The sequence below is a fragment of the Balaenoptera musculus genome, chromosome 1, assembly GCF_009873245.2.
Source record: "Balaenoptera musculus isolate JJ_BM4_2016_0621 chromosome 1, mBalMus1.pri.v3, whole genome shotgun sequence".
Classification (NCBI taxonomy): Eukaryota; Metazoa; Chordata; class Mammalia; order Artiodactyla; family Balaenopteridae; genus Balaenoptera; species Balaenoptera musculus.
The window spans coordinates 141,104,246-141,122,027 of NC_045785.1; the positions used below are offsets into that span (position 1 = coordinate 141,104,246).

The window sequence follows — 17,782 nt, forward strand, 5'->3', positions numbered from 1 at the left end:
CATGTGGGATCTTCCCGGACCAGGGCTCGCACCCGTGTCCCCTGCGCTGGCAGGTGGATTCTTAACAACTGCGCCACCAGGGATGCCCCTCATCTTTTTATTTTCTCTCTAGCTTTACCTTTTCCAGAATGTCACGTAGTTGGAATGATGCAGTATGTAGCCTTTTCAGATTGGCTTCTTTCACTTAGTAATATACATTTAAGATTCTTCTATGTCTTTTCATGGCTTGATAGCTTATTTCTTTTTAGTGCTGAAAAATAATCCATTGTATGAATGTACCACAGTTTATATATCCATTCTACTGAAGGACATCTTGGCACTTACAAATTTTAGCAATTATGAATAAAGCTGCTATCAGGATTTTCCAGAGGAAGAAACACTGGATACAAAATGAAATTCTTATCAATAGTAGAAAGAATGAATGAATTATGGTACATCTATACCATGAACCACTATGCTGCCATTATAAAGAATGGAATGAAGCTCAACTGTTTGGCTTAGACAAACAGCCAACAACTGTTTGGCTTAGAATTTCCATGAGACGTTGTTGAGTGAGAACACAAAGATATAAAAGAGTGTATACAACTTGTGTAGAAAAGATTATGTGACTGGAAAACAAACAATAACCAAAGAAAAAGGAAATGGATTTATATATTTAGGGAGAGATATAGGTTTACATAAAAGAGATATGTTATTATTTATATTAGATTGTTAATGTAAGTTGGCTTTGGTGGACAAGGGGAGGACAAGGGAAGCCAAGTGAAAGAAGAAGAAAAAACTGCACTAAGAAAATCTTTTCAAAGTATATGATCACAGATCAGGGAGGAGACAAGATGGCAGAGTGGAAGGACTTGAGCTCACGTCCTCTCATGAAAACACCAAAATCATGACTAACTGCTGAAGAAACATCAACAAATATGACCTACCAAAAGAACCTACCAAAAACGATATTCTGCATCCAAAGACAAAGAAGAAACCACAACAGGATGATAGAAGGGGTGCTTCCGTGATATAATCAAACCCCATACCCACTGAGTGGGTGACTCACAAACTGGAAAATAATTATATCACAGAGGTTCTCCCACAGGAGTGAGAGTTCTGAGCTCCCCATCAGGCTCCCCAGCCTGGGGGTCTGGCATTGGGAGGAGTAGCCCCCAGAACATTTGGCTTTGAAGGCCTTTGGGGCTTGAGTGCAGGAGTTCCACAGGACTGAGGGAAACAGAGATTCCACTCTTGAAGGGTGCACATAAGTTTTCACATGCACTGGGACCCAGGGCAAAGCAGTGACTACAGAGGACCCTGAGCCAGACCTACCTGCAGGTCTTGGAGGATCTCCCAGGGAGGTGAGGGTCAGCTGTGGCTCACTGTGGGGGCAAGGACACTGGAGGCAAAGACCCCAGGGAATATTCATCAATGTGAGCTCTCCCAGAGGACTTGGCAGCAAGAACTGGCCCCACCTAACAGCCTGTAGGCTCCAGTGCTGGGACACCTCAAGCCAAACAACCAGCAAGACGGGAACACAGCCCCACCCATCAGCAGACAGGCTGCCTAAAGTCATCCTGAATCCACAGCCACCTTTAAACACACCCCTTGACATGGCCCTGCCCAGAGGGACAAGACCCAGCTCCACCACCAGTGGGCAGGCACCAGTCCCTCCCATTAGGAAGCCTGCACAAGCCTCTGGACCAACCTCACCCACCAAGGAGCAGACACCAGAAGCAAGAAGAACTACAGTACTGAAGCCTGAGAAAAGGAGACCACAAACTCAGAAAGTTAGACAAAATGAGGTGGAAGAGAAATATATTCCAGACAAAGGAGCAAGATAAAACCCCAGAAGAACAACTAAGTGAAGTGGAGATAGGCAATCTGCCTTAAAAAGACTTCAGAGTAATGAGAGTAAAGATGATCCAAGATCTCAGAAGAACAATGGAGGCACAGACTGAGATAAAAGAAATGTTTAGCAAAGAGCTAGAAGATTTAAAGAACAAATGAACAGAGTTGAACAATACAATAACTGAAATGAAAAATACACTGGAAGGAATCAATAGCAGAATAAATGAGGCAGAAGAACGAATAAGTGAGCTGGAAGAGAGATGAGTGGAAATCACTGCTGCAGAACAGAATAAAGAAAAAAGAATGAAAAGAAATGAGGACAGTTTAAGAGACCTCTGGGACAACATTAAACACACCAACATTCACGTTAAAGGGGTCCCAGAAGGAGAAGAGAGAGAAAGGGCCTGAGAAAATATTTGAAGAAATAATAGCCAAAAACTTCCCTAACACGGGAAAGGAAACACTCACTCAAGTCCAGGAAGCACAGAGTCCCATACAAGATAAACCCAAGGAGGAACACACCAAGACACATATTAATCAACTTGACAAAAATTAAAGACAAAGAGAAAATATTAAAAGCAACAAAGAACATACAAGGGAATCCCCATACAGTTATCAGCTGATGTTTTAGCAGAAACTCTGCAAGCCAGAAGGGAGTGGCCCGATATATTTAAAGTGATGAAAGGGAAAAACCTACAGCCAAGAATACTCTACCCAGCAAGGCTCTTGTTCAGATTCAATGGAGAAATCAAAAGCTTTACAGACAAGCAAAAGTTAAGAGAATTTAGCACCACCAAACCAGCTTTACAACAAATGCTAAAGGAACTTCTTTAGGCAGAAAAGAAACAAAAAAATTATGAATGGGAAAGCTCACCAGTAAAGGCAAACATTCTGTAAAGGTAGCAAATCATCTACACACAAATATGACATCAAAACCAGCAATCGTGAGGAGAGTACAAATGCAGTACATTAGAAATGCATTTGAAATTCAGAGACCAGCAACTTAAAATAATCTTGTATATATATAGATTGCTATATCAAAACCTCATGGTAACCACAAACCAAAAATCTACAATAGATACACACACAAAAAAGAAAAAGCAATCCAAACACAACTCTAAGATAGTCATCCAATCACAACAGAAGAGAACAAAAGAGAAATGAAGGAAAAAGATGTACAAAAACAAATCCAAAACAATTAACAAAATGGCAATAAGAACATTAATATCGATAATTACCTTAAATGTAAATGTATTAAATGCTCCAACCAAAACACATAGATTGGCTTAATGGATACAAAAGCAAGACCCATACATATGCTGTCTACAAGAGACCCACTTCAGACCTAGGGACACGTACAGACTGAAAGTGAGAGGTTGGAAAAAGGTATTCCAGGAAAATAGAAATCAAAAGAAAACTAGAGCAGCAATACTCATATCAGACAAAATAGACTTTAAAATAAAGACTGTTATAAGAGATGAAGAAGGATACTGCATAATGATCAAGGGATCAATACAAGAAGAAGATATAACAATTGTAAATATATATGCACCCAACATAGGAGCACCTCAATATATAAGACAAATGCTAACAGCTATAAATGGAGAAATTGACAGTAGCACAATAATAGTGGGGGACTCTAACACCCCCCTTGCCTCAATGGACAGATCATTCAGGCAGAAAATCAATAAGGAAACACAGCCCTTAAATGACACATTAGACAAGATGGACTTAATTAATATTTAAGCACTCCATCCAAAATCAGCAGATTACACATTCGACAAGATGGACTTAATTAATATTTAAGCACTCCATCCAAAATCAGCAGATTACACATTCTTTTCAAGTTCACATGGAACATACTCCACAATAGATCACATGCTGGGCCAGAAAGCAAACCTCAGTAAATTTAAGAAAACTGAAATTAAGCATCTTTTACAACCACAACGCTATGAGATTAGACATCAACTACAAGAAAAAAAAACTGCTAAAAACAGAAACACCTGGAGGCTAGATAATATGTTACTAAACAACCAATGGATCACTGAAGAAATCAAAGAGGAAATCAAAAAATACCTAGAGACAAATGAAAACAAAAACACAAAAATCCAACAACTTTGGGATGCAGCAAAAGCAGTTTACGAGGGAAGTTTATAGCAATATAATGTTACCTCAGGAAACAAGAAAAATCTCAAATAAACAACCTAAACTTACACCTAAAGCATCTAGAAAAAGAAGAACAAACAAAAGCCAAAGTTAGTAGAAGGAAAGAAATCATAAAGATCAGAGCAGAAATACATGAAATAGAGATGAAGAAAACAATAGAAAAGATCAAAGAAACTAAAAGCTGGTTCTTTGAAAAGATGAACAAAATTGATAAACCTTTAGACAGACTCATCAAGAAAAAAAAGGGAAAGGGCCCAAATCAATAAAATTAGAAATGAAAAAGGAGAAGTTACAATGGGCACCACAGAAATACAAAGGATCCTGAGAGACTACTACAAGCAACTATATGCCAATAAAATGGACAACCTACAAGAAACAGACACATTCATAGGAAGGTACCATCTCCCAAGACTGAATCAGGAAGAAATATGAAATATGAACAGAACAATCCCAAGTACTGAAGTTGAAACTGTGATTTAAAAACTTCCAACAAACAGAAGTCCAGAACCAGATGGCTTCAGAAGCAAATTCTGTCAAACATTTAGAGAAGAGTTAACACCTATCCTTTGGAAATTGTTTCAAAAAATTGCAGAGGAAGGAACCCTCCCAAACTCATTCTACAAGGCCAGCATCACCCTGATACCAAAACCAGATAAAGATACTACAAAAAAAGAAAATTACAGGCCAATATCACTGATGTACATAGACGCAAAAATCCTCAACAAAACACTAGCAGACTGAATTCAACAATACATTAAAAGGATCATACACCACAATCAATTGGGATTTATCCCAGGGATACAAGGATTTTTCAGTATGCACAAATCAATCAGTATGATACACCACAGTAACAAATTGAAGAATAAAAGCCATATGATCATCTCCATAGATGCAGGAAAAATTTGACAAAATTCAACACCCCTTTATGATAAAAATGCTCCAGAAAGGGGGCATAGAGAGAACCTACCTCAACATAAAAAGGTCATATATGACAAACCCACAGCTAACATCATACTCAGTGGTGAAACTGAAAGCATTCCTCTAAGGTCAGGAACAAGACAAGGATGTCCACTCTCGCCACTTTTATCCAATATACTTTTAGAAGTCCTAGCCATGGCAATCAGAGAAGAAAAAGAAGTAAAAGGAATCCAAATTGGAAAAGGAAAAGTAAAACTGTTACTGTTTGCAGGTAACGTGATACTATACAGAGAAAATCCTAAAGATTTTGCTACCAGAAAGCTACTAGAGCTCAATGAATTTGGTAAAGTTGCAGGATACAAAATTAATACACAGAAATCTGTTGCATTTCTATACACTAACAATGAAAGATCAGAAAAAGAAATTAAGGAAACAGTCTCATTTACCATCGCATCAAAAAGAATTAAATACCTATGAATAAGCATACCTAAGGAGGCAAAAGACCTGTACTCTGAAAACTATAAAATGCTGATGAAAGAAATTGAAGATGGCACAAACAGATGGAAAGATATACTGTGGTCTTGGATTGGAAGAATCAATACTGTCAAAATGACTATACTACTCAGAGCTATCTACAGACTCAATGCAATCCCTATCAAATTACCAATGGCATTTTTCCCAGAAGTAGAGCAAAAAATTTTTTTAATTTGTATGGAAACACAAAAGTCCCTGAATAGCCAAAGTAATCATGAGAAAGAAAAACAGAGCTGGAGGAATCAGGCTCCCTAACTTCAAACTATACCACAAAGCTACAGTAATCAAAACAGTATAGTACTGGCACAAAAACAGAAATATGGGTCAATGGAACAGGATAGAAAGCCCAGAAATAAACCCACACAACCTATGGTCAATTAATCTATGACAAAGGAGGCAGGACTATGCAATGGAAAAAAAACAGTCTCTTCAATAAGTGGTGCTGGGAAAACTGGACAGCTACATGTAAAATAATGAAATTAAAACATTCTCTAACACCATACACAAAAATGAACTCAAAATGGATTCAAGATCTAAATGTAGGACCAGATACTATAAAACTCTTAAGAGGAAAACATAGGAAGAACACTCTTTGACATAGATCGCAGCAACATCTTTTTGGATCCACCTCCTAGAGTAATGAAAATAAAAACAAAAATAAACAAATAGGACCTAATTAAACTTAAAAGTTTTGCACAGCAAAGGAAATCATAAACAAAATGAAAACACAACCCACAGAATGGGAGAAAATATTTGCAAAAAAAGTGACCGACAAGGGATAAACCTCAAAATATACAAACAGCTCATGCAGCTCAATATGAAAAAACAAACAACCTAATCAAAACATGGGCAGAAGATCTAAATATACATTTCTCTAAAGAAGACATACAGATAGCCAAAAAGCACATGAAAAGATGCTAAATATCACTAATTATTAGAGTAATGCAAAGCAAAACTCCAATGAGGTATCACCTCATGCCAGTCAGGATGGCCACCATTAAAAAGTCTACAAATAATAAATGCTAGAGACGATGTGGAGAAAAGGGAACCCTCCTACACTGTTGGTAGGAATGTAAACTGGTACAACCACTATGGAAAACAGTATGTATGGAGAAACCATACATATATCCAGAGAAAACCATACTTCGAAAAGATGCATGCACCCCCATGTTCATTTCAGCACTATTTACAATAGCCAAGATATGGAATGGCTAAATGTCCATTGACAGAGAAATGGATAAAGAAGATGTGGCACGTATATACAATGGAATATTACTCAGCCATAAAAAAGAATGAAATAATGCCATTTGCAGCAACATGGATGGACCTAGAGATTATCATACTAAGTGAAGTAAGTCAGAAAGAGAAAGATAAATAGTATATGATATCACTTATATGTGGAATCTAAAAAGATGATACAAATGAACTTATTTGCAGAACAAACAGACTCACAGACTTTGAAAACAAACTTATGGTTACCAAAGGTGGGGGGAGGGATATATTAGGAGTTTGGGATTAACATATACACACTAATATATATAAAATAGGTAATTGACAAAGACCTACTGTATAGCACAGGGAACTCTACTCAGTATTCTGTAATAACCTATGTGGGAAAAGAATCTGAAAAAGAATGGATATATGTATATGTGCAACTGAACCACTTGACTGTACACCTGAAACTAACACAACATTGTAAATCAACTGTAGCCCAATATAAAATAAAAATTAAATTTAAAAAATATGTTATCACATTTGTGCATTTGTGTGACGTACAGATTTTGAAAGATTAAATTATAAGATCTGAAATAGAAAACAAGAACAAAATAAGACATTGGAAATCTCAAACTTGGGAATGTAAGATTAGAACATGAAGAGCCTAAAATATGGTGAGATTGTTCTTTTGAGGGTTTGTAATAGAACAATAGAAAAGTGGCAGGAGCTTGAGGTGAGTAGAGACCTGAGAGAGGGATTTTGTTGGGATAGGAAAGATTTGATTATGTCTACAGGGTTGTGGGAAAGATGACAGTAAGGAGAAGGGCGTTAAAAATACAGAAGAGATAAATAAATTTATTAAAAAAAAATACAGAAGAGGAGGGAATGATCAGTGGACCACAGTCATAGTGATGAGGAAGGAGGAGATGGGCTGCAGAGATCAAAAACTCAAATAGAGGAACTCTTCTTAAATGGAAGGAGTGGTCTCCCTTTCTCTGGAATGAAAGAAAGGAAAGGGGAGAAGTTACAAAATACAGGCAACTGCACACAAGTTTGGGGAATTCATGCCTGCAGGTTTTTTTTCCATTGCACTATGACCCAGATGGTGTTTGGGAAGATTAATTTGGCAGTGACTACAGATGAGGAGAAAAGTTAAAGTTGCTGCAGTCATTCGAGTGCAAGGTGATAAACACCCGCATCAGACTAATAGCAGCAAAAATTGGGAAGAAGGGTCAAATTGCAAAAGTTGTTGCAGAAGACTTAACTTTTTTATTATTATTATTATTATTCTACCTTCAGTACTCCAGTCTGTCAGCAACACTCCAGGAATAAAAGTTCCTAGAAACTGGAATGGGAGCCATGTGGTAAATAAAATAGTTAAAGTAGAGAAGTTTTGCATCAACATAGTTCTGAATCATCAGCAAACTTCTACCTTGTAGTAGTGTTGAAGAGAATAACCCTCTCCAGCAGTTAATTCTATCAATTATCTAGCAGATCCTTTGAGAGCACTTCAATAGGATTCTTTTTAGGAAAGATCTTAAACATAATGATCACTAAAATATTTAACATTTGGGGTAAATTAACCCAAGTTTTCTAACAGCATGTAAAGCAAGTTTTGTTTTCTTTAACAGATATTAATGAATGTCAAGAATCCAGCCCCTGTCACCACCGCTGTTTCAATGCCATAGGAAGTTTTCACTGTGGATGTGAACCTGGGTATCACCTCAAAGGCAGAAAATGCGTGGGTAAGGAGAGGACTATGAATTCAAAGCAGTGACAACTTTGTAACTTTTTTTTTTTAATTTTTGAATTTTATTTTATTTATTTTTTTATACAGCAGGTTCTTATTAGTCATCAGTTTTATACACATCAGTGTATACATGTCAATCCCAATCTCCCAATTCATTACACCACCACCACCACCACCCCGCCGCTTTCCCCACTTGGTGTCCATACGTTTGTTCTCTACATCTGCGTCTCTATTTCTGCCCTGCAAACTGGTTCATCTGTACCATGTTTCTAGGTTCCACATATATGCGTTAATATACGATATTTGTTTTTCTCTTTCTGACTTACTTCACTCTGTATGACAGTCTCTAGATCCATCCACGTCTCAACAAATGACTCAATTTCATTCCTTTTTATGGCTGAGTAATATTCCATTCTTTATATATACCACAACTTCTTTATCCATTCATCTGTCGATCGGCATTTAGGTTGCTTCCATGACCTGGCTATTGTAAATAGTGCTGCAATGAACATTGGGCTGCATGTGTCTTTTTGAATTCTGGTTTTCTCTGGGTATATGCCCAGTAGTGGGATTGCTAGATCATATGGTAATTCTATTTTTAGTTTTTTAAGGAACCTCCATACTGTCCTCCATAGTGGCTGTATCAATTTACATTCCCACCAACAGTGCAAGAGGGTCCCTTTTTCTCCACACCCTCTCCAGCATTTGTTGTTTGTAGATTTTCTGATGATGCCCATTCTAACTGGTGTGAAGTGATACCTCACTGTAGTTTTGATTTGCATTTCTCTAATAATGAGTGATGTTGAGCAGCTTTTCATCTGCTTCTAGGCCATCTGTATGTCTTCTTTGGAGAAATGTCTATTTAGGTCTTCTGCCCATTTTTGGATTGGGTTGTTTGTTTTTTTAATATTGACTTGCATGAGCTGTTTGTACATTTTACAGATTAATCCTTTGTCCACTGATTCGTTTACAAATATTTTCTCCCATTCTGAAGGTTCTCTTTACATCTTGTTTATGGTTTCCTTTTCTGTGCAAAAGCTTTTAAGTTTCATTAGGTCCCATTTGTTTATTTTTGTTTTTATTTCCATTACCCTAGGAGGTGGATCAAAAAAGATCTTGCTGTGATTTATGTCAAAGAGTGTTCTTCCTATGTTTTCCTCTAAGAGTTTTATAGTGTCCGGTCTTACATTTAGGTCTCAAATCCATTTTGAGTTTAATTTTGTGGATGGTGTTAGGGAGTGTTCTAATTTCATTCTTTCACATGTAGCTGTCCAGTTTTCCCAGCACCACTTATTGAGGAGACTGTCTTTTCTCCATTGTATATCCTTGCCTTCTTTGTCATAGATTAGTTGACCATAGGTGTGTGGGTTTACCTCTGGGCTTTCTATCTTGTTCCATTGATTTATGTTTCTGTTTTTGTGCCATTACCATATTGTCTTCATTACTGTAGCTTTACACTATAGTCTGAAGTCATGGAGTCTGATTCCTCAAGCTCCGTTTTTTGCCCTCAAGACTGCTTTGGCTATTCGGGGTCTTTTGTGTCTCCATACAAATTTTAACATATTTTGTTCTAGTTCTGTAAAAAATGCCCTTGGTAATTTGATAGGGATTGCATTGAATCTGTAGATTGCTTTGGGTAATATAGTCATTTTCACAATATTGATTCTTCCAATCCAAGAACATGGTATATCTCTCCATCTGTTGGTATCATCTTTAATTTCTTTCATCAATGTCTTATAGTTTTCTGCATACAGGTCTTTTGTCTCCCTAGGTTTATTCCTAGGTATTTTATTCTTTTCGTTGCAATGGTAAATGGGAGTGTTTCCTTAATTTCTCTTTCAGATTTTTCATCATTAGTGTATAGGAATGCAAGAGATTTCTGTGCAATAATTTAGTATCCTGCAACTTTACCAAATTCATTGATTAGCTCTAGTAGTTTTCTGGTGGCATCTTTAGGATTCTCTATGTATAGTATCATGTCATCTGCAGACAGTGACAGTTTTACTTCTTCTTTTCCAATATGTATTCCTTTTATTTCTTTTTCTTCTCTCATTGCCATGGCTAGGACTTCCAAAACTATGTTGAATAATAGTGGTGAGAATGGGCAACATTGTCTCATTCCTGATCTTAGAGAAAATGCTTTCAGTTTTTCACCATTGAGAATGATGTTTGCTGTGGCTTTGTCATATATGACCTTTATTATGTTGAGGTAGGTGCCGTCTATGTGCACTCTGGAGTTTTTATCATAAATGGGTGTTGAATTTTGTCAAAAGCTTTTTCTGCATCTATTGAGATGATCATATGGTTTGTCTGCTTCAATTTGTTAATATGGTGTATCACATTGATTGATTTGCGTATATTGAAGAATCCTTGCATCCCTGGGATAAATCCCACTTGGTCATGGTGTATGATCCTTTTCATATGTTGTTGGATTCTGTTTCCTAGTATTTTGTTGAGGATTTTTGCATCTATATTCATCAGTGATATTGGTCTGTAATTTTCTTTTTTTGTAGTATCTTTGTCTGGTTTTGGTATCAGGGTGATGGTGGCCTCATAGAATGAGTTTGGGAGTGTTCCTTGCTCTGCAAATTTTTGGAAGAGTTTGAGAAGGATGGGTGTTAGCTCTTCTCTAAATGTTTGATAGAATTCACCTGTGAAGCCATGTGGTCCTGGACTTTTGTTTGTTGGAAGATTTTTAATCACAGTTTCAATTTCATTACTTGTCATTGTTCTGTTCATATTTTCTATTTCTTCCAGGTTCAGTCTTGGAAGGTTATACCTTTCTAAGAATTTGTCCATTTCTTCCAGGTTGTCCTTTTTATTGGCATAGAGTTGCTTGTAGTAGTCTCTTAGGATGCTTTGTATTTCTGCAGTGTCTGTTGTAACTTCTTCTTTTTCATTTCTAATTTTATTGGTTTGATTCCTGTCCCTCTTTTTCTTGATGAGTCTGGCTAATGGTTTATCAATTTTGTTTATCTTTTCAAAGAACCAGCTTTTAGTTTTTTGATCTTTGTTATTGTTTTCTTTGTTTCTATTTCATTTATTTCTGCTCAGATCTTTATGATTTCTTTCCTTCTGCTAACAATGGGTTTTGTTTGTTCTTCTTTCTCTAGTTCCTTTAGGTGTAAGGTTAGATTGTTTATTTGAGATTTTTCTTGTTTCTTAATGTAGGATTATGTAGCTATAAACTTCCCTCTTAGAACTGCTTTTGCTGCATCCCATAGGTTTTGGATCATCGTGTTTTCATTGTCATTTGTCTCTAGGTATTTTCTGATTTCCTCTTTGATTTCTTCAGTGATCTCTTGGTTATTTAGTAACGTATTGTTTAGCCTCCATGTGTTTGTGTTTTTTACGTTTTTTTCCTTGTAATTGATTTCTAGCGTTGTGGTCAGAAAAGATGTTTCATATGATTTCAATTTTCTTAAATTTACTGAAGCTTGGTTTATGACCCAAGATGTGATCTATCCTGGAGAATGTTCCATGTACACTTGAGAAGAAAGTGTAATCTGCTGTTTTTGGATGGAATGTCTTATAAATATCAATTAAATCTATCTGGTCTATTGTGTCATTTAAAGCTTCTGTTTCCTTATTTATTTTCATTTTGGATGATCTGTCCATTGGTGTAAGTGAGGTGTTAAAGTCCCCCACTATTATTGTGTTACTGTCGATTTCCTCTTTTATAGCTGTTAGCAGTTGCCTTATGTATTGAGGTGCTCCTATGTTGGGTGTATATATATTTATAATTGTTATATGTTCTTCTTAGATTGATCCCTTGATCATTATGTAGTGTCCTTCCTTGTCTCTTGTAACATTCTTTATTTTAAAGTCTATTTTATCTGATATGAGTATTGCTACTCCAGCTTTCTTTTGATTTCCATTTGCATGGAATATCTTTTTCCATCCCCTCACTTTCAGTCTGATTGTGTTCCTAAGTCTGAAGTGGGTCTTCTGTAGACAGCATATATATGCCTCTTGTTTTTGCATCCATTCAGCGAGCCTGTGTCTTTTGGTTGGAGCATTTAATCCATTCACATTTAAGGTAATTATCAATATGTATGTTCCTATGACCATTTTCTTAATTGTTTTGGGTTTGTTTTTGTAGGTCCTTTTCTTCTCTTGTGTTTCCCGCTTAGAGAAGTTCCTTTAGCATTTGTTGTTGAGCTGGTTTGATGGTGCTGAATTCTCTTAGCTTTTGCTTGTCTGTAAAGCTTTTGATTTCTCCTTCGAATCTGAATGAGATCCTTGCCGGGTAGAGTAATCTTGATTGTAGGTTCTTCCCTTTCATCACTGTAATTATATCAGGCCACTCCCTTCTGGCTTGTAGAGTTTCTGCTGAGAAATCAGCTGTTAACCTTATGGGAGTTCCCTTGTATGCTGTTTGTTGTTTTCCCTTGTTGCTTTTAATAATTTTTCTTTGTCTTTAATTCTTGTCAATTTGATTACTATGTGTCTCAGAGTGTTTCTCCTTGGGTTTATCCTGTATGGGACTCTCTGTGCTTCCTGGACTTGGGTGGCTATTTCCTTTCCCATGTTAGGGAAACTTTCGACTATAATGTCTTCAAATATTTTCTCTGGTCCTTTCTCTCTCTCTTTTCCTTCTGGGACCCCTACAATGCATATGTTGTTGCGTTTAATGTTGTCACAAAGGTCTCTTAGGCTGTCTTCATTTCTTTTCATTCTTTTTTCTTTATTCTGTTCCACAGCAGTGAATTCCACCATTCTGTCTTCCAGGTCACTTATCCGTTCTTCTGACTCAGTTATTCTGCTATTGATTCCTTCTAGTGTAGTTTTCATTTCAGTTATTGTGTTGTTCATCTCTGTTTGTTTGTTCTTTAATTCTTCTAGGTCTTTGTTAAACATTTCTTGCATCTTCTTGATCTTTGCCTCCATTCTTATTCCGAGGTCCTGGATCATCTTCACTATCAGTATTCTGAATTCTTTTTCTGGAAGGTTGCCTATCTCCACTTTATTTAGTTCTGTTTCTGGGGTTTTATCTTGTTCCTTCATCTGGTTCATAGCCCTCTGCCTTTTCATCTTGTCTATCTTTCTGTGAATGTGGTTTTTGTTCCACAGGCTGCAGGATTGTAGTTCTTCTTGCTTCTGGTGGATGAGGCTATCTAAGAGGCTAATGCAAATTTCCTGATAGGAGGGACTGGTGGTGGGTAGAGCTGACTGTTGCTCTGGTGGGCAGAGCTCAGTAAAATTTTAATCTGCTTGACTGCTGATGGGTGGGGCTGGGTTCCCTCTCTGTTGGTTGTTTGGCCCGAGGCAACCCAACACTGGAGCCTACCTGGGCTCTTTGGTGGGGCTAATGGCAGCCTCTGGGAGGACTCACGCCAAGGAGTACTTCCCAGAACTTCTGCCGCCAGTGTCCTTGTCCCCACGGTGAGCCACAGCTTTCCCCTGCCTCTGCAGGATACCCCCCAACACTAGCAGGTAGGTCTGGTTCAGTCTCCCGTGTGGTCACTGCGCCTTCCCCTGGGTCCCGATGTGCACACTACTTTGTGTGTGCCCTCCAAGAGTGGAATCTCTGTTTCCCCCAGTTCTGTCGAAGTCCTGCAATCAAATCCCAGTAGCCTTCAAAGTCTGATTCTCTAGGAATTCCTCCTCTTGTTGCTGGACCCCCAGGTTGGGAATCCTGACGTGGGGATCAGAACCTTCACTCCAGTGGGTGGACTTCTGTGGTATAAGTGTTCTCCAGTCTGTGAGTCACCCACCCAGCAGTTATGGGATTTGATTTTACTGTGATTGCACCCCTCCTACCCACTCATTGTGGCTTCTCCTTTGTCTTTGGATGTGGGGTATCTTTTTTGGTGAGTTCCAGTGTCTTCCTGTTGATGACTGTCCAGCAGCTAGTTGTGATTCTGGTGTTCTCACAAGAGGGAGTGATAGCACATCCTTCTACTCCGCCATCTTGGTTCCAATCTCCCTTTGTAACTTCTTAATGGTGCCTTATCTAATCCATGTGCTGTGTCCTGGGCTGGATTGTAATACCACGCATCATGTATGTGATCCATGCAAAAATGAAATGGAAGCAAATGCTATACATTACAGGTTTCATCTTCTAATTACATAACCATTTTTTTAAACATTTCCCCTATTATATTAACAATTTTTTTCACAAAATCATAATGTATATGTATATATATATACTTATATATAATGTATAAATATATAATTTTTCTTTTTCTAGGAGGAGGAAGTGGTTTGTATGGCTACCAGCTATGTGAAGTAATATTTTGTTTTTTATTTTTATCATAACGTTTTAGAATAAAGTACGTTACATAACTTGATTGATTTAAACACTTTAACCTTACACCATGATTATATAATCATCTATATTAGTTTATGATATCCTTAAAATCTGAAGGTATAATTTTTATGTAAAGTCGGAAGAAATCACTTTCTCAATCTGCATTACCTTTGTCCTTTTATCAAGATGTAAATGAGTGTAGACAGAATGTATGCAGACCAGATCAGCACTGCAAGAACACCCGCGGTGGCTATAAATGCATTGATCTTTGTCCAAACGGAATGACCAAGGCAGAAAACGGAACCTGCATTGGTGAGTGTCTGGCTATCTCAGTGACTGAGATTCATTTACCATCAACAAGCCAAATAAGGCATCCATTCTTAAAACTAATGATTAGAATAAATTTAATCTAACAAGGAAATATCTTTTTCTATAGGTTTTTACTCCCAACTTCTAGTATTGTTGAGCTCTGGGGTCCCAGGGTCACGGCTGTACCAGGAAATGAAAGCTCACCAGGGAGACATAGCCCATTTTGAGCTCCCATCAGTTACACAATTGGTTTATATAGTTTATCCACATACATTAATATTATGTCATATAATTTCTAATATGAAATTTAGCATATATACTAAGAATTTCATTGGAAGGGTTAAGAAAAAAATTATGTTTGTAGAGATTTATTAAAAGTTCAAAATATAATTATTTTAAAACTAAATATTCTTTAAATGTCAAATCAATTACCAGGCAATAAAGTAAATTATATTTCTCCCTAAGTTTGTTCTTTGTGTGCCTATTCTGTACCAGTCTGCCATAGTTAGCAGAACTATGAACTGCACAATGTACAAAACTGAAACTGATAGCATTCCTGCTCTCATGTACTTACAATCAACTGGGATAGATTGGCCAACTCCACTCCCCTCACCAAAAGAAAAAAAAAAAAAAAACTATTATTCAAGTTGGGATGAAATATCATAAAAGAGGTACAAATAAAATTGTACCAGAGTACTCGAACTAATGATCATATCTAATAGGAGTGACTATCAGCAGTGTCATAGAAGTGATCACATTTAAATATAGTCTTGAATGGAATGTTAATAGATGGAGGTGGTAGAAAAAGGAAAGATAAATAGCCCTGTATGAGGGGGAAAGAGCTGGATTTAGAGAAAACATGTTAAAATTCATCCTCCCTTCTTGACAGCTATCTGACCTTGAACAAGTCTTAAGATGACACAGAAATTTGAGTTTAAGTTTCTCATTTTAAAAAATGGGACATTTTAAGAATTTCATACTGAAGTATTTATTAATAAAGTTACAATCTGTCTTGGATTTGTTTCAAAATAATATAAGAGTGAGGGGAGGGTGTAGATATAAATGAGGGAGTATTGACCACTTGTTGATACTAGTTGAGGTAAATGGAAATTTAGTATAATTAAAAAAAATAGTAAGGGGGGTGGACTATCAGATTTCAAAGACTCCTCAGCAATATGGATATAGGTAAATATTTTTCTTAATTCCTAAGAATAGTAGCCAACTCACAGCATCATATGCAGTTATGTGTAACTAAGTATTTTTAAGAATATTGATTCTGTAATTATGTATAAGATTAATTAGAAATGAGAGAAGCTGAAATATCAGAAGATGTTTAAGAAGCTACAGCAAAAATATAGCTAAATGAGGAAATGGAAAGTGGGGATATATGGGTTTGTTTGAAGGAAGTAGAATTACCCAGTCTTGGAAACAGAATAGGTTTAAAGATAACTCTGAGGTTCACAGCCAGGTTGACTGGGGATAAAAGAATACTGTTATTATAAATCAGGGAGTAGTGATAAGATACTGGAGACATGTTGAGTTTGAAGTACTAGTAAAACTTGGCGTTGGAGATGAGCAGCCAACAGCTAGAAATTTGGGACTGTGGATAAGTAGCAATGTGGAAATGTTGCTGTTAAGTCCACATCAGCAAGCTCACTAGAGTCACTAATATAAATAGGATGGCCAAAAAAGGAGGGATATAGGGAAGGGGGGAAAGCTGAGAAGAAAACTCTTCCCGTAGTAGGGGGCAAGAAGAGGAAAAGGGGCCCGTTAACAAGTGGCAGAGCTGGGACTTGAACCCAGGTTTTCTGACTCCAGGTCTCAACCACGTGGTGAGAAATGCAACGTTCTAAGCAATTAAAATGTTCATTTTAAATATAGTGACTTGCCGCATGGCACAGGGAGATCAGCTCAGTGCTTTGTGACCACCTGGAGGGGTGAGATAGGGAGGGTGGGAGGGAGATGCAAGAGGGAGGGGATATGGGGATATATGTATATGTATAGCTGATTCACTTTGTTATAAAGCAGAAACTAACACAACATTGTAAAGCAATTATACTCCAATAAAGATGTTAAACAATAAATAAATAAATAAATAAATATAATGACTTTAGGTTTTGAAATAGGAAATGTTATTGCTTTTTATTGCCCTCCATGTCTCTAGATATTGATGAGTGTAGAGATGGGACCCATCAGTGCAGATATAACCAGATATGTGAGAATATGAGAGGCAGCTATCATTGTGTATGTCCAAGAGGTTACCGGTCTCAAGGAATTGGAAGACCCTGTATGGGTAAGTTAACAGGAACTCTTATTGAGTAATAAAGGCTGGGTAACTATTTTACCAGCTTGGTTAGGACCACTCTATCCTCAAATACTTTCTTGCTACAATTAGATTTGTAAGTTGGCTTAAGTAGTCCATTACATAAGTTGAATTACTTCTTAGAGACTTCATATTGAACTCAATTTACACTGACTTTCAAGTGATAATAATAACTACTTACGGGGTGCTTACTATGCACTATACATATCAAAGTGAGGCTGTGGTATAATTACCACGACAACTTAATTATGAAGATTAGCTCATTGATTATCTCTCTATGCATGTGATGTAAATGTTTGCATAGATACATTTTATTTGAATATGAAGTATATCTGTATGTACTATGAAGGTTTACTTATGAAGGATTAAAATGTGAACACACAATTTAAGTGAATTGATAATTATTACTTTATCTATCATGTTTTGTGCATACTATATGCCATTCCCTGTGCTAAGAATCTCATTTAATTCTCCCAATTGC

General features: G+C 37.0%; 1 protein-coding gene across 3 annotated transcripts in view; it reads left to right on the forward strand.

Annotated features, from left to right (window-relative positions):
- Positions 1-17,782, forward strand: part of HMCN1 (hemicentin 1) — a 506,773-nt gene that overhangs the window by 471,804 nt on the left and 17,187 nt on the right. For 2 of the 3 annotated variants that reach the window (XM_036867831.1, XM_036867840.1), the window contains exons 101-103: positions 8,298-8,411; positions 14,856-14,981; positions 17,143-17,271. In XM_036867831.1, coding sequence (XP_036723726.1) covers positions 8,298-8,411; positions 14,856-14,981; positions 17,143-17,271 — 369 coding nt within the window. The remainder of the gene's footprint in view (positions 1-8,297; positions 8,412-14,855; positions 14,982-17,142; positions 17,272-17,782) is intronic. The other variant, XM_036867846.1, reaches the window with a different exon arrangement.